The 24,208-nt window shown below is 38.2% G+C and overlaps 1 protein-coding gene across 2 annotated transcripts in view; it reads left to right on the top strand.

Moving 5' to 3' along the window:
* Nucleotides 1–6,832: 6,832 nt before the first annotated feature.
* ZCCHC24 (zinc finger CCHC-type containing 24) overlaps nt 6,833–24,208 on the top strand; it is a 365,856-nt gene continuing 348,480 nt past the window's right edge. For both annotated transcript variants that reach the window (XR_010085560.1, XM_063434179.1), the window contains exon 1: nt 6,833–7,298. Coding sequence is in view for 1 of the 2 variants with exons in the window: in XM_063434179.1 (XP_063290249.1) it covers nt 7,059–7,298 (240 nt within the window). In the remaining variant the exon portion in view is untranslated. The remainder of the gene's footprint in view (nt 7,299–24,208) is intronic.

Raw genomic sequence — 24,208 nt, forward strand, 5'->3', positions numbered from 1 at the left:
CTGTAGCAACAAGTTGCTAATGTGCGGGATCCCTCGCCTGTAACGACTTTGAGCTTTTTATTTTTCTTCCCCATACGGGCAGAAAGGCTTGTGGGAAAGTATGTACGTTTGTGGGTACTGAGAGCGTTATTTCCCCGTCTATAGTCTCCATTGCACCGGAGCTCACGCTCCATGCGACTGATGTCCTGCCTGCCGTAATCACACCCCCACAGCAGATAATTCATTAAAAACATACAAACCCCCCCCCCCAGATATTCAACTTTGAAGTTCCTGCTACTGCTGTTTCTCAGCAATTGCTTTCAAAGGAAGCATTGGGCATCTAATGGCCAACAGGAGTTTAGAATATGAGTTTAGAATATGCATTTCACAGTAGATGTATTCATGAAAAGACATGGACACTCCTGTGCAACAAAACAGAAGCCACAGTTTCTCTTGACTTGTCGAAAAGCTCCTTTCATATGTTTTTCATGAATAAAACTAGTTCATATATTTGTCATGAAGCCACTGCATATACTCCTTCATAGAAGCCCATGAGGTAGCCTGCCAGAGGTTTAGAACTAAAATAGTGTTCACATGTTCTGTTTGCACACTATAAAAGTAATTGTAAGTGGAAGACAGGCAAAGTTAGAGCAGGATGTTAGGTGTGCTACATCAACAAGTCAGAAGCTTATCGTTGCAGTAGTTTAGGCAAATTACTGCTGTTTTACACAACAGAGTGGATGTTGAAGATACACCTGATGAATTGCAATACGCATAGTGCACATTTTGACATTGCCAGTGATATTATTTTGCAGGCCAGTCACAAAGCGTATCCAACAGTGGAAAACACATATCCACAGACACAGAAAGTGGATCAGGACCACTATACAACGAGTTATGTCCGAATGTTAATGTTTTTATTCATCACATAAATTGCATGTGTTTACCTTATCGCTCCTCTCTGTTTTATGCATGTGAGTGAAAATTATCTCTTGGATAAAACACAAATTACTTAGAATAGTTGAATAACTGCCTAAATGCTTTTTTTGAGCAAGATTGGTTGCTCTGAAAAATGTGAGTTGGCATTTGGTTGGTTTTTTTTTTTATCTAGAAAAGATCTGTTTACTATTCATTACATTTTGAGTTATCTGTTGTAATTTCCTTTTGCATATGCACTCATGTTGATGATGTATACTGTGGCTGGGAGCCCCAGAAGCCTCTGGCCTTCAGTCCATGACCAATTTGCATCCATGCTCAGTGACCTGTAAAGCTATGTGATAATACCTGTAAAAGTGTGTCTGAGTGTCTGTGAGTGCATTAGAGTGTCTGTGACGATGTAGTGGTGTCTGGTAAGTCTTTGGTAATAGCTTTATGAGGGTGTCTAAGCGAATGCACATAAATGTGTGGCTATACTAATGAGAATCAGCAGTGACCAAGGCCAGTAGGGTATTGTCATGCATGAAAAAGGGCATTCATTCTCGGGACGAGAATATCATTTTGCCTCTTTATAAATCACTGGTAAGACCACACATTGAATATGCTGTGCAATTTTGGGCACCTGTTCTAAAGAAGGATATTATGGCACTAGAAAAAGTGCAGAGGCGGGCTACAAAATTAATAAAAGGAATGGAACATATCAGCTATGAAGAGAGGTTAACAAATTTAAACCTATTTAGTTTAGAAAAACGTCGCCTGAGAGGGGATATGATAACATTATACAAATATATTCGAGGCCAATACAAACCATTGTGTGGAAATCTATTCACAAACTTCTAACTTTCGTAAATAACCCTGTTTATGTATCTAAATGTATCAAGTGTGCTTGTGTATCTATAAAAGCACTCATCATAATTATTTATTAAATGATAAATGTATAGATTTTCTGCTTGGACGTCCAATCATGACAGATTCAGATACTCTTTAAATGAATGTATCTCAGATATATATGTACACACACAGTTTATTTTTGGAGTGAACAATAAATGAAAAAAACATGGACTGAGTCACATTTTACAGAAGTCAAAAGAAACACATAAGACAGGAAATGCTAAAAGACAAGGTAGGAGAAAGTAGAAAGAGGAGAAAAGGAAAGGGGCCCGGTGGAGGATAAATTCCTTGATGCTTATATTACAAGACTGTATCAACATGCTAAGAGTTGTCCCATGACTATATCTGTTATTGTAAGTGCTCTCCAGCCACAGAGTCACAACCTTTGATAGGTGTGAATCTATCCTCTGACCCTAGCCATTAGCTTGTTTATAATACAAGTGTCCAACTCATCCCTGCTCAGAAAGGGTGAGCTATTATCCTCCTTGCCTCTAGTAGTGCCCTCTATATTACTATGGCCAACTGCTGACTAGTTTGTTTTAATGTGCTGTAAGAGCATCTATGGATTTCAGGAGAAGGATGGACCAAAAGGAAAAGTCTATTGGCTTGTGTAATTATTCAAAGAGCATATTTTTTAATTTTAACCCAGAGTACCAACACTTTAGGGAACTTTCACCACATGTGATAAGACGTACCTCACCCGCTACAATCTGTTGTGTCATGTCAGGGAGAATGGATCTCATTAAGTTTAACAAGTGTGATGTACCACCTAATAAGCATCTTGCATGTTTGTTCTTCAAGAACCACACAAACACCCTCAATCCCTTTCCCATGGGGCATTTTAGGGAAGGGGACAACTACTGGAAACCCAGGTTATATGAGCCATTTTTTGTATAAACACATTCAAACCAGGTCTGTTTAGCTTTGGGACCTTTTACAAAATCCTGTCTAGTAGACAGACTCAGATCTATAAATTAAGTAATCTCTTGGGGAAAGGGGGTTATCGTCTTCAGAAGAAAGTCAAAAGACACAGCAGTACCTTGTCCCTATATGTCTTGGTGTTACTTAATTCCCACTTTCTCATGAACCTTAAAATTCACAGCCTCTAAACCTTGGAGGGATACCTGTATTATAGAAGACACAACACAAGGATATCTTGTGCTAGGAAACACACTCTAAGCAAGGCTCTATATGTCTTGGTGAGCCAGATCATAAACATGGACTTTGTCCAGACTAGGCTTATATGAATACAGTTGTAGAGAAAGAAGCACCAACCTTCCCTTGGACTTGGGCTGACCAAGAACATAAACAAGAACATGTCTCGCCACCATTGATCTCCAACCTTTACAGATGAACTGATTAATGATTGTTTCAGTGTCTTTAGATCTGAGCAGGGGATAGTGATTGGCAGTGCTTTGAAGTAATATAAGAGTTAGCAAGAGTGCCACCTTGACATTGTGTATCCAACATATTCAAGATATGGCCTACCTATCCCACACTTCTATGTCCTGCTTAAGAAAGCACAGAAGAGGTGTGCAGTTTGTCTCATACAAAAGGGTAAAAGCCCTTTGTTAGGCGACATTTGGTTCGCCTAACTGACTTGACACTGGACATTCTAACGCTATGCATGACCTCCAGCATCATCTAAAACTCCTATGAGGCTGTCCAAATTAGCTTGCGGTGCTTACTGCACATACACATTAGGTCCTCGACGTTGGCCAACGTTCGGCAAGGAAGAGCAAAGATGGATCCTGACACAGTGCCGAGGGACATTGGCGCTGGATCCAAGTACGTTACAAAAGGGCACTATAGTGCTAGGAATACATTCCTGTATTCCTAGCCTATAAATACTTTGGAGGTTTAGGTTCAATTTGTAGACCACACCAGAGTGTAGATAGATTATCTCACTGTAGGATCACTCACCAACACTTTTGATCCAACTTCTTGATCCAAGGAGATATCTGACTGCCATTCTGGGGTCAAAACATGATTTATTTTTTTCTAGTTTGGACGCACTCCAGACTGAGTTTTTTGATGGCCGCATGTCTCTTTTAAGCTATATAACTCTGTAGGTATGATCCAGTGTCATTTTTGCCAAAGTCATGGCCTTCCAGGCGAAATGTCATAGTTCTATCCAACCTCAATTATTTCTAAAATGGAGCAAGCCACAACATTTGCGACATATATTTATTTTCTTGTTTCTTGATGCAAGATTGTGATGCAAGCGCCTGGGATCCTATATAAACCACTGTCTCCTTAGAACCAGTGCCCTTTGGTGTTTTCATGCCCTTAAGCACACTTGTAAGCACACTTAACCTGGCTATGTTACGGACTTTGAGTAATATTGTATAGGATATTATTACTTCTAGTTTTTAATTCCGATACTTACTATTTCCATCTAAGCATTAAGCCTAGCCACTCTAAGGTCCAGTAATAAAACTATCACTCTTACTTTGCCTTTGGTATGTTGCTCACTCATATCTTGTTAAGGATTGCCTCTAGATTCATGTCACTCACAAGATATAAACATATGGATGTGACTCACTTTAGCATATTTACCTTGTAAACAATTGGCGAATATTACTCTAATTACCTCTTGAAAGGTGGGTGGGATTTAAGTGGACCAGCCAGCAAAAGCATCATATCATATGCATATGCATCTACTGTGCACTGCCCAACCCAAAACACAAACTCTCTGGTAGAATGTATTATAGATAACAAAATACTCCAGAAATAAAGCAAACACAATTGTGGATAGGGGGCACCCCTGCCTCCTGCCATTTCCCAGGAAGAACAGACCTCTCCTGGCCCAGAGGTCCAAGAACTGCTGCTTTATTTAGGTTTTTGTATACGAGGCCACCATGGTTCAAATGACAAGTAGTGGATAGCCTAGAAAATGTCAAACAAAAACAGATTTTCCTGCTTGTCAAACCTCTTCTGTGTTGCTAAAATTTTCATTTCAACAAATGACATGACAACTATACTAATGTATGGACATGGAGGTATCACACTTTTTACCTTCATCACGTCTTACACAGAACACCTAAAAGACTATGGCTTACCATCAATGAGCCAAGCAGCATGAGTCAGCTGTAATAAGTAACTTTGTAACTAACTTGCTTATAGTGAATAACTAAATATTATTTAACAGATATTTTCTCCAATTTTCCCCAGCTCCTCAACATTGCATGAATCGATTTCAGGTTGCCAAATTTAGGCTCCCACCTAGAGCTCTGGGCTCTGTTGCTGTGAGTGTTATTTGTGTGTTATGGTTGAGTGTTGTATGTGGGTGTGGCTAAATGTTTTGTGTAGTGTCTGAATGGATATCTGTAAGTTTTTAATTTGCTCTCTAAACCTTTAGTGGATAAACACCATAATGAAAATGTTTCATTTTAACGTTGATGAAAGTGTGGATTCAGGCTCAGAATGACACGGATTGATTGATTGATTGATTAATTGATTGATTATATGGCTAGATAGATAGTAAAGTTGGTCAAGCAGGGTTCTGATTAACCTATTGTTCCTGTCAAAATGTCCAAAAGTTTGTCTCATTTGTTGTTAAAGGTCCTCTATAAGTACCTAGACCACTCTAACTCAATGAAGTGGTCTGTGTGCCAAGCCACTGTCTTTTTAACTCTGCAACTGAAAACATTGCTATTTAGCAGATAGGGAAATGTTTACATTGCAGGGTTAACATGCTTCTAGTGACTGTCACTGCCCTGACAGCCACTAGAGGCGCTTTAGCCCAATCGCCGAGATAAACTTGACTATTTCATCAGATGGTCTCATAGAGATAATTTGATTATCGCACCAGAGTGTTTTGCCCCCTGCAGGGGCACTAGCCTTCCCTATGGGGAAACTGGATTGGCTGAGATCATCAACAACTGATGATTACAGTCAAAGAGGCGAAGCGGCATTGAGGAGACTAGTGTGGCGAGGGCTGAAACCCTCACACAGCATGGACGGGAGCAAGACAGGTAGATAAAAACTATAGCATTAGGAATAAATGTTCCTTTCATTGCCCATTGTAATGCGCTGTGGAGTAAATTGCCGCTATATAAATGCCAATAATAATACTAGATTTAAACACATATTGGATCAGATCAACATACATATTTGATTAGATTAAGGCAGTTTACATAAATTAAATAACACGAATAGACAAATTATATTAAATTACTAGATATATAGATTGGGTCTGATAATTAGACAGATTAGACTAAAGACATATAAATTGGATCTAAAAGAGACAGTCAGATTAATAGACAGTCAGATTAGATCAGACCAAAAGACTGCCAGACTAGTTGATATTAATAGGCTGTCAGATTAATTTAGATTATTGGCAGCCAGGTTAGTACAGATTAAAAGGCTGTCAGATTAGATCAGATTATTGTCAGTCATACTGGTTCAGATTAATAGGCAGTCAGATTAGATCAGATTATTGTCTGTCATATTAGATCAGGTTAATAGTCAGTCAGATTAGATCAGATTATTGTCAGTCATATTAGATCAGATTAATAGGCAGTCAGATTAGTTCAGATTAATAGGCAGTCAGATTAGATCAGATTATTGTCTGTCATATTAGATCAGATTAATAGGCAGTCAGATTAGATCAGATTAATACGCACTCAGATTAATAGGCAGTCAGATTAGATCAGATTATTGTTTGTCATATTAGATCAGATTAGATTAATACGATTAGATCAGATTAATAAAACAAAAGATAGAGTCGTTTATATTAATAGAGACATAACTATGCAATCATTGTAACATGCATCATCCCTATAACATATACTGTATAAATTTACTAAACAATGCATATAGTTACATTGTTACTAACAGCGCAGCATCCTCGGTGAGTTTGGCATTTTAGGAAGAGAGGGGCTCACTGCCCCAGTGCAGGCTCACTGCAGTCCCCTGACATTCATTCCCTGCTACATATGCAGATAGGCAGTCCGGCCTGGGCCAATCCCTGCACTGGATGGGCCGGGCATCGGGATCACATAGCGGATTGCATTGCTGGGGGAGAATTAAGGGAAAAGTTTAGCTGGGAGAAGTTTGCGGCGATGCTCCTACTGAGCACTCTGCCAAATCCCTGTAGGAAGGAAAGATAGGGGGGCAGGAAGAAGGAAAGGAGAGTTAGGAGGAAGAGGGTGAAGAAGGAGCAGGAGGGAGAAGTAGTCACAGGCTGTGTTTGAGAGGAGGGGGCCAGAGGCTGCCGTTTTTGTTCCCTGTGTTTAGGGGGGAGCAAGATGAGCCTTCTGTCAGCAATAGATACCACTGCTTCAGTATACCAGCCTGCCCAGCTCCTAAACTGGGTCTACCTATCCCTGCAGGACACACACCAAACCAGTGCCTTTGATGCCTTCAGACCAGAATCAAGCAATGCCTCCCATCCTGATATCAACAGCTACTCCAAAAGCCCCCCTGATCTGAACTCCTCCATCCACTCCAGTTATCTGAACAGCTTCCTGCAACTCCAGAGGACTGAGGTGTGTCCATAACTTTACAAAGACCCTTCTTCCTTTTCTGTGTCACTTCTACTAGTTGCTTGATTGTTTTTGCCTTAACTCTGATCAAAGGGCTCCTTACTTAATTTTTTGTCTGTTTCTTACAAAGCCCCCCCTTCCCCCTGGTACATGAAAGGGTTAATTATGTATGGCTGTCCCTGTCCCGTTTCACCCATCCTCTTGTTTTATAGCAATCAGAATCTTTCACTACTTTAATGGAACGTCCACAAAGACACAGTGTATGCATTGATAAATTAGTGACCCCTGTGTGATCAGACGCAGATTGGTTGATTTGCCTGTTTCCTGTTTCACTGTATATTCCAAAACTTTTTGTGTGTGTGTGTGTGTGTGTGGAGTAAGAATGCAAACTTTGGCCTTTTCTTTGTAGTATGTGTGTTCTGTGCTAGTAGTTGCAAATATGAACTAGGCATAAAACACAATCAGCAAAGGTTACTGTAACACATTTACTCCACAATTCTTTCCAATTTCATAATCTACAAAAAATGTTGCTCATTTGTACTATTGCAATGTTGGACGCTCTGTTTGTTTGTTTTTGTTTAGTTTTTTTGTACTGGGCTGAGCCTTCTTGTTACATTTCATATGACAATTAGTTTTGGTTTGTAGATTTTAAATAATTTGTTTCACTGTTTTTGCTTCATTGTACAGTATTAAAAAAATCTGCAATATAGTGACCATGTCTGGAGAGTAAGGATGAGTTAAAAGGTAGGTGGTCTGTCAGAGGTCTAAATCGCAGAAATGTATTATGTGTGTCTAAAAATAAAATAAAATAAAAAGACCTTCCTCTCCAAGCAGTTTCTTCTAAGGGGCATCTGGCTTTACTCTAGGGATAAATTCCTCTATTTGCTTTAGATCTGCTTCAGACCAGGAAAGTGTAAGGGTAATAATGTTGACAGTCTGTTTAACCTGGTGAGTGCCAAATCCTGGTGCACCAGTGTCATGCCAGCTGTTCTTGCAGACAAATGGTTAGGCAGATTTTGCTTTGAGCAATTCCAAACTAATCTATTCAAGGCCTGCAACAACAACAAAGAAAAAAAAAAGTATTTCCATTTACTTTATCCAAGATCACTCTAAAAAAAAAAAAAGTTTAATAACAATTGCAGATATTGTTTTCAGCATACTTCAAAAGAATCTCTATTAAAAAAAAAAAAAAAAAACATTCCTTCAGACCATTATTAAAAAAATAAAAGTTTGGTTCTAGAAATTCTTGATAAGTTATAAAGTGATCTAGGCCAGAAGTGAAAGGGGAGTACTAAAACTGAACAACTGTTGCTTTTGTAATTTCAAAATAGTCAATATAACCCAGACCAAAATAAATGAATAAACCTTAATTCCATTGATATACATATACTTTTCATTATAACGGCTTTTTGAAAACATAGGTGTGTTGAAAATATATACCTACACATAATGTGTATTCTTCTTCTTATTAAAATGTACTAAGAAAAATACGCCAAATACATTCAAGGAATCCTAGATCTTTTTATTTATGTATGAATTATTTATTGTATAGCTATACATATAAAGAACAGAAAATATATGAAAACTTGTATTTTGTTATGTAAAAGTAGTTGGAATATAAGTGTCAAGTTCTTAATGAATATTTTTTTTATTTTATTTTTTTACTTTGGCCTTAATCCAGATAACTGTCAGAAAAAAAAAGTAGTTAGAACCTTGATGGGCTCTATTTTTGTAGTTTGGTTAATTATGCAGCATTTGTCTCATATTTTTCCTTTAATAAGTGTAACTGTAAACTAGTAAGAGTTGGCAAATTCCTTAGTGCAGCAAATGAAGGTTCTGCAAACATTTACTCAAAGTTAGGCTTTTGGGCCTACTTATTAAGAGTAAGCACACAAAAGATGTTCCTTTGCCAGTTCTAGATTATTGTTTTGTTTTCTCTGTGGAACAGAGCAGTTTTTTCAATGTTTTTCTAATCAAGAAAATAATATTTCAACGTTGTCAAGGTCATAACACTCAAGTTGAAACTTTTTATCCTAAACTAAAGAGGGTAATCACTATCTCTCAGAAAACAAATGCGTCTGAACATTAGTTAAAATATTTTTCAGTTTATATTTTCTTTCTTTCTGGAAAATGGTTCTTCATGAAAATGCTTAATATAGTGTTGGCATGTAAAGCAAGTTTATTAAAGCAACACTAGATAAAGGTATATTTATTTAAAAGCAACTTTGCCTGATTAAGGGTAAATTAGGAAAAAAAAACAAATATATGCATTTCTTACAATTTTAAGATCTAAATCCCACTTGGAGATTAATACAGATTATTACAGTTAATTTATCAACTAGCCACAGTAAATAGTTTAGTGAATACATTTCTTATAATCTAGCTCTAAATGGATCAAGCCAAGTTCAGATTCCAAATTTAATGTATTTTGGATAACTCGTATAAACAAAATATGTCCAAATATAGCAGCTGTTCAAATGGAATATACAGCCAGTCAGTTTCAGACATTTTTAAAGATTTCTTTAAATTCGAAAACCTACATTATTGACTATGTAAGAGTCTCTTTTTCATTTGATGCTCGCAACCTCTCGACATGTTTATTTAGAACTTTTATGACAAATATTAATTTAAGGCCTGACATTTTGAGAATTTTAAATGCAAAAGGCTTGAATGTAAAGGTTTTCCTTTGACACTTCAAGATAGAAAATTAGATTGTCTGACAGACATTTTTTCATAATAGACATGCATAGAGGAGGGATACATTTAATTTCTGTGTAGAAAGTTGTGAATTGATCGTCTGATAGTTAATTTTGCCTGTGAGGCTTTTGTCAATTGCAGCAGAGTTTCCTAGCTTTTGGGGAGGCTCTGAAATCTAAACAAGAGTGAATAGAGCATACACATTGATAACTCCTCTTTAACACAACGTGTGATGCTGTCAGAATACAAATGACCCTTAACAGTTAAACTATTCACTAGTCCTGGTGTGCTGAGAGTGGGAAGTGCACAGTGCTGCCCCTAATGACACAGAGGGGAGGTTGGTTATTTTATTTAATGTGCATGAGGACTTTTGTACCACTGGTTTATGTGACCTGAGCTAATAATGAAATCCTCCCATTTTTGTAACCCCTTCATTGCCAGTGCGGTATATAATTACCCTGCCAGAAATGCTGAGTGGTTTGTGAATCAACTTAATTCACTCCTTTTAACGTTATGAGAAACTTTTTCATCCTGTTTTTAGTAGGATGCATTTTTATTTTTTTGCCCTGATATTTTTTGCTGTGTCCAAAAGTACAGTAAAAGGTTACATGCAATAAATATATATTTATTATATACTTGTTGTTCATATTTATGTTTAATTTTAGAATTTCAGTCGTGTTGTAGTGTAGTGCAAATGTATTTTTCTTTGAATTAAACAAGTAGTGGTCTTGTAAAAATGACACTGATGTAAACAAGTGCTTGATAAACAGTTGCATATAACATATATATCTACAGATGTATCTCTGTCCCAGTTCCTTGAAATGTTGAAGATTGAAGTAAACTGATTCAAAGAAAGGAGGGCCTTGTGCTCAAGAGCTTGAAAGATGGAGTTCATTAGAGAAAAAAAAATATATATGATTTTCTTGATATGTTTAGGAATTATTTCCTGGTCTAAAACATATTATTATCAGTTAGCAACACTCACTGTATAGACCTTTACAGATTTATTTATTTTTAGCAGGCAAGTGGCTGAATGAAAGTACCTCAGAAACACTGTGTGACAGACACAGTCATTTTGAGACCCATAGACAGACATTGACTTTCCCTCTTAGGCTCAGGCATGCCATTTTAAAATGGTATTCCACAGGAGTGTTGAGTGTTGTGAGGCTACCCAGTCCCTGGCCAGTTTGGGTCCTTTGCTTACTACCTCCTTGTGTTTTGGGATTGTTACATTATGAGGGGATATTTATGGACTGGGTTAAAAGCCACCTTATCACATAAGTCCCAAGGTTTTGTAGATGCCATGCCTCCCATACAATTTCTCATTGTGCATTTTATATTTTTTTCAAACACAGATTTGAGTTGGTATGTTCTGCTTTTAGCCATATTCCATTCTCTCTCCCCCCCCCCCTCCTAAATTAATACCAGCTTATCAGTCACTGTTCAAGTCTCATCCACATTTCTAACATACTATTGGCCATACTTTCAGCAGCCATTTAATAATGTTTTTTAAATATTTAAATCATTTCTGCCAGCCATATTTATTCATTTTTAAACACACCAACCTTTTTTTTTGTAATCTTTTTACAGTGGTAATATCCTCGGGGTCCTGTATAGGGGCACAGACCTCTATTGCTACTCCCTTGTGTGGCCCATTTCAGTTCAGTAAATAAGAACACAGTAAAGGATATGATATAATTATGCCACTAAGAAAGCCTCACCATGCAAGGGTATAGTGTTAGTTGAATATGTGGACTATTGGACTATTATGCATACAGTGACAGCTTTATTGGAGAAAATACAATGTAAGTGGAGACTAGGCACCCTATTATTAATCTATCTATATCTAAATAATATTGCTATCAGCTCTACAGTCCTACCATCATTTCTTCTTACTTTTCTGCAAAATTTTGATTAACATATTTACGTATGATTGCATTTAATCATAATATAAAAACATTAAACCGGCACAACCCAACAAAAACAAATAAACTTATGAACCCCCTTTTTATTGGACATACAAGTGTGTGAATCATGTACAGACTATAACCAGCAACTCAGGCCTAGGAATTTGTGACAATGACACACGCCCAGCTGGTGGTGTTTTAAAATTAGGATAGTGACCTAGCATAGACCAAAATAGCAACAGATTAATAACCGATTACATTGCAAGACGTAAAAATAATCTGTACATCAGATAATGCGTGAGAGGCTGTAAACGTGAAAAAGTATGACTTAAGTGTAACAAGCAGTTACTAGCCAGGAAAGTAAAAGCTTCTAATCCACTCAATGCTACAAATATGGACATACGTTAAATGTGTGAATGTGTGTGTGTTATAGATGTATTGATATAGATACACATGTACATATATGCACACAAACATACACTTAAGCAGTCCCTTGCATTCTACCACCAACCTGGAATTAAAATATATTTTTAATGGGAAGGTTGATATTAGTTTTACACAGCATGACTAACATTTGCCAAATGTAATGTAATAATTGTAATGTAACATGCCAATTCAAATGTAATATTTGCAATGTGATGCAAATATTAAACTAAAAAAACCTAGATGTTTGTTTACATAAGATTTCACTCCCGTTTCTACGAAACACTGAAAAGAAGCCATCTGAAATGACATAATTAAGTGAATGTACTTCGCCCACATGCAATTAAGGTCTCATATGATATCAACAGAAATAGAAGTGTTTTTTGCGAAGGCCCACAATTTGTTAGATAGCATATCTAAAGTAACAGGATCACAAAGACTAGGAAATCAAACAAAATCAAATATAAAAGTTATTAAGGAGAACTAATGAGGGTTTGATTCTTTAAAATAATATTCCAAACTTTGAACATGAACAGAATATGGCAGTAACTGTGTAGAGAGAGTCATCTACCAAAACAACTGAGTAGGAGGCCATTGGTCAGAAAAGCAATTGAGAGGCCAGTGGTAGCTCTAAAGAGGTTGGATAAGTCCACAGCTGGGATTTAAGTTGATCTTTATGGACATATGTTGCTCTTAGGTTTCAGAAGATCAAAATTTATTTTTCCATCCATCACACTGAGAATACCATCGCTAGTGACACATGTTGGTGGAGTATGTTTTTCATGGTCAGGAACTGGGAAACCGGTGTGGGCAATATGAATGGAGGTAACGCAGGGAATTTATACAGGAAAACTTGTTTCAATCTGACACCCAGGTCTAGGGTTTACCTTACAGCAGGTGGATGACCCTAGACACACTGCCAAAGGTTAAAGGCCAAGACTTATAATATCTTGAGAATGGTTTAGTCAAAGTCCTGACACACACACACAAAAAAATCCACAGCAAGCACTCAACTGTATGGGCAATTCAGTGATTCATGCACACAACCTCAGCAGGGTGCTAAAATTGGAGAAAGCCTGTTACCACACCAGGACTACAAATACCTAATACAAAAATCCATAGCACACCAAGTTATGCAGAAAGACAGATTCTATTGATATGACAAACGTCAAACATCCATTTAAAATAAAGTGCATAAATGTAAATGTGCATAGCATTATGAATTAATACACACATAATATACATAAATAAAGTGCATACACATTTACCCAGTAGTGTTATATCAAGTATACTGACCCAACGCTGGAGACCAAAAAAAAATCCTGATGTCTCGGCTAGATGCCTGGGGATCTTCCAGACCTCAATCTGATTGAGAATATATGAGAAGGCGTGAAGCTTGTCCCCATTCAACCTGACAGGAGGCCAATTATGATAAGAAAATTACAGGATTATGTACATGGCTGGTAGAGACTTACAACTAAACTTTCACAGCTGCAATTGCAGCCAAAGATAGTTTTACCAAGTATTGACTGGTGGGGAGAGGGTGAGTACTGACACCATCAACAACTATTGTTAGTTTTTTTTTCATTTAGCTTGTTCCCCACAACATACTTTTGTATCCACTATCTGAAAAGTGGGTTGTTTTAAACAAATGGCAAAAATCTCATTAAGATTGTGCCTTCCCCTAGACATATAGCATAGGTCTTGCTTTACATTTTAGATAAGTAGATTGTTTAACCTACTAATTTGTTGGTAATTCTTAAGCACAATATTTATTCAGTTTCAATGAACCCTTATAATGTAAGCACATTTAAACAGGGTCCTATTGTACAGCGCTGCGGAATTGGTTAAGATTTTATTAAAAATAATAATAATTTTATTATTACAGTCACTAAAACAACTTCAGCTAAAAGAAGCAGGTTTCGTGGCCTAACACTTTATGCAAATATGAATGACTGGATAACTTTGCTCAATAGAGTATAGACAAATCTGTTAATATGTAGGTTTTTTTTTATTAGATTTAAAGTTATTTTTAAAGGGTCACTGCAAGCACTATGACCACTTCAGTGATTTGAAGTGATCGAAGTGCCTAGAATCTGCATTATTTATTTATTTATTAAATATTTTACCAGGATGGATACATTAACATTTATTTTGTTTTCAAGTATGTCCTGGGTCCACAAAACATTGCATTGTTACAATAGAATACAATATTACAAAAATACAATATACAAACATTATATATACCGTATATACTCGAGTATAAGCCGAGTTTTTTAGCACATTTTTTGTGCTAAAAAACCCCAACTCGGCTTATACTCGAGTCAATAGTCTGTATTATGGCAATTTGCATTGCCATAATACAGACTGGGGCTGTGGGGGCTGCAGAGAGCGTTACTTACCTGTCCTGCAGCTCCTGTCAGCTCTCTCCTCCTCCGCGCCGTCCGTTCAGCACCTCGGTCAGCTCCCAGTGTAAGTCTCGCGAGAGCCGCGGTTCTCGCGAGACTTACACTGGGAGCTGACAGAGGGAGCTGCACGGACTGCGCGGAGGAGGAGAGAGCTGACAGGAGCTGCAGGACAGGTAAGTTACAGCTCTGCCAGCCCCCCTCTCCCCCCCACTGAACTGCCAATGCTGGACCACCAGGGAAGGAGAGCCCCATGTATCAAGCAGGGAGGGGGGACGAAAAAAAATAATTTGTAATAATAAAAAAATAATAATTAAATAATAAATAATAATACAATACTAATAATAATTAAATTAAATAAATAAAAATAATAAATAATAATACAAAAAAAATTTAAATAATAAAAAAAATAAAAATAAAAAATTGCCCACCCCCCACCAAGGCTCTGCAACACACACACACACACACTGCATTCATACACACACACTGCACTCATACACACACACTGCACTCATACACACACACTGCACTCATACACACACACTGCACTCATACACTCACACTGCATTCATATACACACACTGCATTCATATACACACGCTGCATTCATATACACATGCTGCACTCATACACACACGCTGCACTCATACACACACGCTGCACTCATACACACACGCTGCACTCATACACACACGCTGCATTCATACACTCACACTGCATTCATACACTCACACTGCATTCATACACACCCGCTGCTTTCATACACACCCGCTGCTTTCATACACACCCGCTGCTTTCATACACACACGCTGCACTCATACACACGCTGCACTCATACACACGCTGCATTCATACACTCACACTGCATTCATACACTCACACTGCATTCATACACACACACTGCATTCATTATACACACACTGTAAATAAATATTCAATTAATATATTTTTTTTAGGATCTAATTTTATTTAGAAATTTACCAGTAGCTGCTGCATTTCTCACCCTAGTCTTATACTCGAGTCAATAAGTTTTCCCAGTTTTTGGGGTAAAATTAGGGGCCTCGGCTTATATTCGGGTCGGCTTATACTCGAGTATATACGGTATATATATATATATATATATATATATATATATTATATATACACATACACACACACATATATAAATTCAATACATAACATGTAATAAATATATTCAACCATGACAGGTGCATTCTGTACGGAGGTATATTGCCATAGATCTCTTAAAAGATTTTAGATTGAATGAAGATTTGACTGTGTCCCCGAGGTTATTCCATAATTGCAGTGCTCTGTAAGAAAAGGAGGATCGAGCCACTTTATTTTTGTATTGCGGTATGCTAAATATCTTGCTAGTATTGGATCGGAGGTTATATGAGGTGGGAACAGCCGGGGAAAGCATTCTTCTCAGGTAGGTTGGGAGCTTTCCAGAAATGCTCTTATGCACAAGGCTGGAAAGATGAAGCGTGTGTCGGGATTCCAGCGACAGCCAGTTTAGCTCCTTTAGCATGTCACAGTGGTGGGGAAAGTAATTACATTCTAGTACAAAGCGGCAGAACAAATTATACGTATTAAATTTATTAAGGTAGGTTTGTGGTGCGGGTGCATAAACTATATCCCCATAATCAATGACCGGCATTAGCATTTGTTGCACTGTTTCCTTACTGTAGGGCCTAGGCAGGATTTGTTTCTGTACAGGGCACCTAGTTTTGGGTAAAGTTTTGAAGAGATTTTGTGAAGGCCAAAGGATAGGTTGGGGTCTAGCAACAGAGATATTTAAAAGAGCAGACTGCTGTCAGTGTGCTATTTGAATTTGTTCTGATACACAGTTGTTGATTTTGTAGTTTATGTAATTTAGGTACAGTTCCAAAGATCATTGTAACAGTTTTGTCAGTGTTTAGGAAGAGTTTGTTATCCGCTATCCACTTTTCTACCTCTGTGAATTGGTTTTGGAGCACAGCTACAAGCTGCAGTAGCTTGGGTTTACTAACGTAGATTACAGTGTTGTCTGCATACATGTGTACAGGTGAGGATTTGCAGACGTTAGGCAGATCATTTATAAATAATGTAAATAGCAGGGGGCCAAGTATGGAGCCTTGGGAACACCACACGTGACTGGAAGAGGGAAGGAAGCGCAATCAGAAATGACCACATATTGCAATTGGTCTGAAACATACGATCAAAACCAGGTTAGCGGACATTCACCAATGCCTGAGTTTTTACTTTTTTGCAAAAGAATGCCATGGTCTACTGTGTCAAAGGCCTTTGCAAAGTCAAGGAAAAGAGCTCCATTTAAGTCTCCTTGTTCCATGCCAACTTGGATGTCATTGCAAACTTTTAAGAGGGTAGTCTGAGTGATTTGGACGAAAGCCTGATTGATAAGGGTTTAGATAATTTGATTGTTGATAATATTCACATAGTTGCGTGTGGACGCATTTTTCCAAGATTATTGACAATACTGGGAGCTTTTACGGATAGGTCAAACTTTTGCAGTCTTCCAAAGTTAGGGCATGTCTCCTGACACCAGGGATTTATTGATAAGGGTAGTGACAGGTTTAGCAATTGCTGGCACACTGAACTTCAGCAACATTGCTGGGATTTGAACTGGTCCACACTGGTTTTTAATTTTTAAATTATTAAGATGTTTATTAACGACACTAACAGGCACAGGTCTAAAATTTAATTTCTCTAAATGAGGATTTTGAAGATTTGGCAGGGCCTGATCTTTATTTGCGTTCTGAAAATTAGTGTCATTTGTTTTCTTAGCAACCAGGGTGGTAGCACATCCAACAAAATAATTATTAAAGGCATTTGCTACATCTAGGGGATGTTGCAGTGTTTGGTTGTCTATTTTGAAAGTGGAGGGTTGGGAGTGGATTGTTGGGGTTTGTATGCAATTTATGATTTTCCAAAAGTTTCTTGGGTTTGATAGGTTGTTCAAATTTTCACTGAAATATTGGGCCTTTGCCATTTTTGTTTTGTGCATGCATTTTTGCCCTTGTCTGTAGGTACAGTGATCGTTCATGGGGCCAGTACGCTTAAACTTTGACCACAGTGAATCTCTAAACTGGTATATTTGAATGAGGTCAGCTGGAACCCAGGGCAGGTGTATCCTTTTAATTGCACTTTACGCAGGGGGCATGCAAATTCCAAACATGCAAGAGCGCGGACTGAAAAAAATACAATTGCAGAGTCTAGATCTGGTATTAGACTTAATCTGTGCCATGGTATGTTCATGAGATCGTTTAAAAAGGATTCACGATTAAATTTTTTGAAAGACAAGGTGATTATAATCTTGGGGGGGGGATTTAGTGGCCTTTAATTTGTGTATGCAGTACACTAGGGGAGGAACATAATTGTGCTAGTTGCAAAGTCTTAAACAGCGCACATGATTTATTATTTTTAGGATTCAGCCAATCAATATTAAAATCTCCAAAACCAACAGTTCACTTTTTTAGTTTTGAGCTACAGTTTCACTTAGTAGTTGTTAGAAAGGGAGTGCTCCGGAGAGCTGTATGTGCAGTGTTTTGGATTACTGGATTAAATGTACCACCTTTTGTTTTGTAAGGAATGGGGCATGTAAGTAAGGTACACTCTAACATTAAAACCTTTTAAATTAATTTATATGTTTATTTTAATGTTAGTGTTCCTTTAGGGCTTCCTCCTCTCACACTTCTCCATTTCCAATATTCTAGTTTCAAAGGGAAACGGACTCCCCTTTTCTACACAATATATAGATAAAAAATGAAAAAAGAATGCAAAAAAATAATAATAAATAAGTAAAGATATAGAAATAAAAAAAGATGCATACCTTTTAAATTTTCTGTAGATGCAGTTCAGTTTGTATCGGGCGTCTCAACTTCCTGTCCATCAGAGGATTATGGAATAAACAGTTTACCACCCCAAGAATAATTCTACGCATCAAATCATGGATATGGACACTTACCCCTTAACCCAGCCGTGTCATTTAAAAACCAAACAAAATATACCGTGCAGATAGCACTGTCATGCCAAAGCATGAGTTGTCATTTGATATATGTTATGAGTTGTTTTTGTACACAATGGGATAACATTTATGGTAGGCTTTTATCTTAAACCAGGCCTAGGCCATAAAACTACTAGATAACCATCAACAGAGCTGGACATAGGAGATCGTAAAAAGTATTGGTGCATATGCTCTGACTTTGGGTTCTTCGAATGACAACATAATTTAACCCCTTAAGGACCAAACTTATGGAATAAAAGGGAATCATGACATGTCAGACATGTCATGTGTCCTTAAGGGGTATGGAGTGGGCAATAAACTGCCAGGCCAAACCCCTCTGATCCACCCAGGGGTCTGCCCACTTAGAAACAACTAGTTTTAAGGCATATATTGAGCATGTTGGACTACCCTGGCGGAGAGATTTTCCTTTTTCAACAACTACTTGGTAACCTGTAACATCTGAATCTCCCACGATAATTATATATGAGGGCGCTGGCGTACATATAGGGGTCGCAGCTGCGACCGGGCCCGTCACTCCAGCGGGCCAAGCCGCCCCCGTCACTCCAGCGGGCCAAGCCGCCCTGCGGACCCCTGCGACCCAGGACCAGCCGCCATGTTTTGCGGCCCCCGGCCTGCACGGCAAACCGCCAGGCCGCCGTTCAAGGGGTACATCGGGTGGCCCATGCTGTTAGGGCCAACCGATGGAGATGGATTTTCAAGGCCCGGTCAGCAGTGTCTGTTTGTTTGTATGTATGTGTGTCTGTCTGTCTTTATGTGTCTGTGTGTGTGTCTGTATGTGTGCCTGTCTGTTTGTATGTATGTGTCTTTGTATGTATGTATGTGTGTCTTGTGTGTGTGTCTGTGTGTATGTCTGTCTGTATGTATGTGCCTTTGTATGTGTGTGCCTGTCTGTGGGTATGTATGTGTGTGTATGTGTCTGTGTGTATGTATGGGTGTGTATCTGTCTGTCTGTATGTGTGCTTGTCTGTTCGTATGTATGTATGTATGTGTGTCTTGTGTGTGCGTGTGTGTGTCTGTATGGGTGTGTCTGTATGTGTGTATGTGTCTGTCTGTCTGTATGTGCCTGTGTGTATGTATGTATGTGTCTTTGTGTGTGTGTGTGTGTGTGTAGGTGTGTCTGTCTGTGTGTCTATATGTGTGTGCCTGTCTGTGTGTGGGTGTATGTGTCTTTGTATGTGTGTCTTGTGTGTGTGTGTGTCTGTCTGTCTGTGATTATGTGTGTGTGTATGTGTCTGTATGTATTTGTCTGTATGTGTCTGTGTGTATGTGTGTGTGTCTGTCTGTGTGTCTGTGTATGTGTGTCTGTCGGGGGGGGAGCGAAGGGAAAGGCGGCACATGGATCAGTTTCGCACCGGGGCCCCATGGATTGTGTGTACGCCACTTTATAAGGGTAAATATATGTAAGGAATTTCTTGTTTTCTCCTATTTTATTTTATGGACTGTTTTGCTATCTGTTATCTGTGTTTCTGTATGTCATTTATTTCTGTATTTTTGTACATAGCACTGTGAATCTTTTTGTCAGATTAAATGCTTACTTAATCAGCTTGTGTCTCTGTTCTCTATGAGCTCACTCTTCTGAGGAAAGCTCAGGTAAACACGTTACCAAAAGGGTTAATGATATATATCTGATCAGTAAAGTAACAGATTACTCCTAGCACCATGACCACTGCAGTGATTTAAAATTGTCCTGGGACCTGAAGTTCGTATGTGCACATATGGAGTTTAACCCTTCTCCTGCTAAAGGTTTAACTCCACCTCCGCCAGTTTTATTGAGAAGTCAACTAAAGTTGGCTAATGTTAATTCTGTGCAACTTCTTTCATTGCACAGAATGTTAGTCATTGGCTGAGAAAAGTCAGCTGATGCTCTCAGCCATTGAAAGATGATGGCCTTGGTTTTTGGTTTCAGACCTCCAGTGAGCCTCAGAGCCTGGCAGGGATCCACGTAAGGGGGAAAACCATTGCTGAACAGTTTGCCCCATTACCAAGGCAAAGAGGCATCATAAACACTACAGCAGGCTGTAGTGGTTATGATTATTGGAGTAACCCTTTAATATTATTTTGCCATTATAATAATTCAATTTATTTTTGTCAAAAATCATTGCAGATGTGCCATCCAGAGGCAAGATCATCCTGGGTTGTTCTTTGAAAACATCCCATTGTACAGCGCTACGGAATTTGTTGGCGCTATATAAATAATAAAATAATAATAATAATAATAATATTAGATTTGTGTTAACCTTTACTCTCCCTTCTTAACCTATTTTACTTTGCTGTACAGATGTGGTTGGGCATTTAGTTACTGACACAGATGTTGATGGGTCCTAAAAAGAAAACCAGCATGTGTTCGTAAAGATAATGACAGAAAAATGGAAATTAAGGGAAAACTATGAGAATCCCGGAAAAAGGGGAAATGAAACACAGGGAAAGAAGGGGATTTAGAAAACTGCACAAGAAAACAGGAGAGCTAGCTTTCTGCCTCTTTCCTGTACAATAAGAGTCTTTTCAAAACCCAAGAAACAGAAAACAGCTGTTTGGGCAGGCCAGCTGTTTCCCCGTGCAAACTCCCTTTGTGCCCTGAAACATGTTCGAATACAAGCCTCATCTGTAAAGGAACAAAGGCACAGAGTGTGTCCAGTGTCAGTTTAGGAGAACTCACAGCTCAGAACAATTTGTTCTTGTAAATTGTGCATTTTATATTTAACCATTTCATCCCCCAACGTATACAGCATAAACATCTAGTTAGGGAAAATGTCCAGCAAGCGAGTATGCTCTAAGACTGACCTATAGAAAGGGGAGGAGAGTGTAAAGGGCCCAATGCAGCATTTCAAACAACATTTTTATTATTATATTCAATGAATAAGACTCTCCAGGTAAATCCCGGACGAATCGATTTGTTCAGTTGTGAATTAAAAAGAATTTGATGTGGACGAACCACTCCAAACTAATTGTTCCACAAGGCTACTGATAACCTTTGACACAAATGCAGCTGTGGTGCATTCTTGGATACATGACAGCTGAGCGTCATGTGAGACATAGTCCAAAACAGGTGTATTGCCAAAGGTTAATCATTACTACACACTTCTCTGTTAAACTAGGAAATACGTGAAATCTCCAGTTGATATGGTAGGTGGAAGTTTTAGCAGTAAAAGAGAAATATCTGTACATTGTACTATTAGAATTTAAGCAAATGTATATATTTATTTTTCAATTAATTTAAAAAGGTTCATCAGCTATCAATCAGTTGCTGTTTGCCTGTAGCAAAAATTTGAGGGATAGAGAAAAGCAGGAAAACACTTCTGCAGGTAGTTGTGTTGCTCTGTCACGGCAACTACAGCACATGCCATGTAGCTGCTGTGATTATTTCACTAGTGAGAATGTCTTGCACTTGACAGAGGCAGTTCTATACTCAGGACAGTTAGGTAACCGCCTAAGGCCTCACATTTGATGGAGCCTCACCTTATGTCACTCTTCAACTCTAGAGCCTCCTCTGGTCAGTGGAATGTAGAAACAAAGTGTAATTGTGTTTTAATACCAATGTGACAATAGTGAAGCTAACATATTGGCATTACGTGACAGATTTGCAGGGTTGGCCAAGTGCTGCCGTGAGTGTCAGAGGGACAGGACGTTGGTGAGAGCAAGAGGTGGCAGGCAAGCAAGTCATAAATAGACAAGCCCTAAAGACGTTACATTTATAAAAGATCATCATAAAAAAATGAATCACTTCATATTATCAGTTAAAGTGATCCCGTCATGACAAACAAACAAATCCTGTTAGATATGTGACTTTAAAAATAAATAATTAGTAAGAAGTTACACTTTAGAAAGATTATGTCACGGCGCCCGCCGGCCGCTCTCCTTTTCAGCGCGGTCTCTAAGTAACCGTTGTTTAAATTGTGTTTCGTATACATCTGTACACATGAAAATCTATATAAATATAAAAATAATCTCTTTAACCTACATATAGAACACCGAAATGCATATTTCACATGAAATTTAATAGGAAAAGACACAAGATTATAGTCACGACTTTTAGTTAAACACAAAAGTTGTGTTTTGAACCAGAAAATAATTGTAGCAACGTTTCTAAAATATGTCAGGAGCAAGCTATTTCCATTTTTATCAAACTACTTAGAAAATGTCCAGACTCACACATTGCAATAGACCTGACGGACTGACTTTTTTACTTTTTAATTTTATGATCTGCTGGTGTCCTGAAGTGCTCAGTGCCATATTCATAGTGTATGGCCACTGAGGCACAAATACCCTCACTGACCTGGCTGAACAACATGGAATAAATATGTTTAACACATAAAGTGCCTAATGTGGCTTTGGCACTCTTTGTACATGTACATGGATTGCAGGATAAAACTTACCAGGAAAGGTTAAAGGAACTTAACATGTATAGCTTAGAGGAAATACGAGACAGGGGGGATATGATAGAAACATTTAAATACATAAAGGGAATCAACACAGTAAAGGAGGAGACTATAGTTAAAACAAGAAAAACTACCACAACAAGAGGACATAGTCTTAAATTAGAGGGGCAAAAGTTTAAAAATAATATCCAGAAGTATTACTTTACTGAGAGGTTAGTGGATGCATGGAATAGCCTTCCAGCTGAAGTGGTAGAGGTTAACACAGTAAAGGAGTTTAAGCATGCGTGGGATAGGCATAAGGCTATCCTAGACTTAAGATAAGGCCAGGGACTAATTAAAAGTATTTTGAAATATTGGGCAGACTAGATGGGCCGAATGGTTCTTATCTGCTGTCACATTCTATGTTACTACCTGCTCCATACCCATTGCACCCAGTCCCTCTGTGCCCCATAACAGTTTGAATGGGTTGCATGTGTCCCATGACCCAGAGAACGTGATCTTGTACCCCTTGCTTTCCCGCTGGAGTTTTATATGATTGAAATTTTCAGTTTTAAATGCTATTTTATACATGGCTGCAAAGTTTAATTCAGAATATTGATCTCATGATCTTTTACTCACATGACAAATAGATCTCAAATGTTCAGCTCCAAGCCCATGAAACCCCATAAGCCAGCATTGGACACTGTAGTTTTTTTTTAATTTTGGACTAATAATGTCTGCAGAATATTTCTGGTACTAAGTAGTCCAGGTTTTTACTCCAGGATGTATAAATCTTTATGCAGTCCATCTACTAACTATGTAACTGTAAAGCATGAACTTAAATCTTTTGGCTCTGGGACCTCTTTGTCCAGTTGCCCAGCTCTTGCTCTTCCTAACTCTGCTATGTTTGTTTTTCTTAAAGCAGCATACTAAATACCATAATCATTACAGCTTCTTGTACTGGTACTAGCTTTTGTCACACTATTTGAGCCCCCAAAAAACAACTGAGCCTCTCCCAGTACCCAAAACCTGGCTTCTTTGCTGACTCCGAGATAATGCAGAAGTTAAACTCTACTTCCTCCAGTACTCGTAACCTATCATT

This window comes from Pelobates fuscus, chromosome 10 (genome assembly GCF_036172605.1).
Source record: "Pelobates fuscus isolate aPelFus1 chromosome 10, aPelFus1.pri, whole genome shotgun sequence".
Classification (NCBI taxonomy): Eukaryota; Metazoa; Chordata; class Amphibia; order Anura; family Pelobatidae; genus Pelobates; species Pelobates fuscus.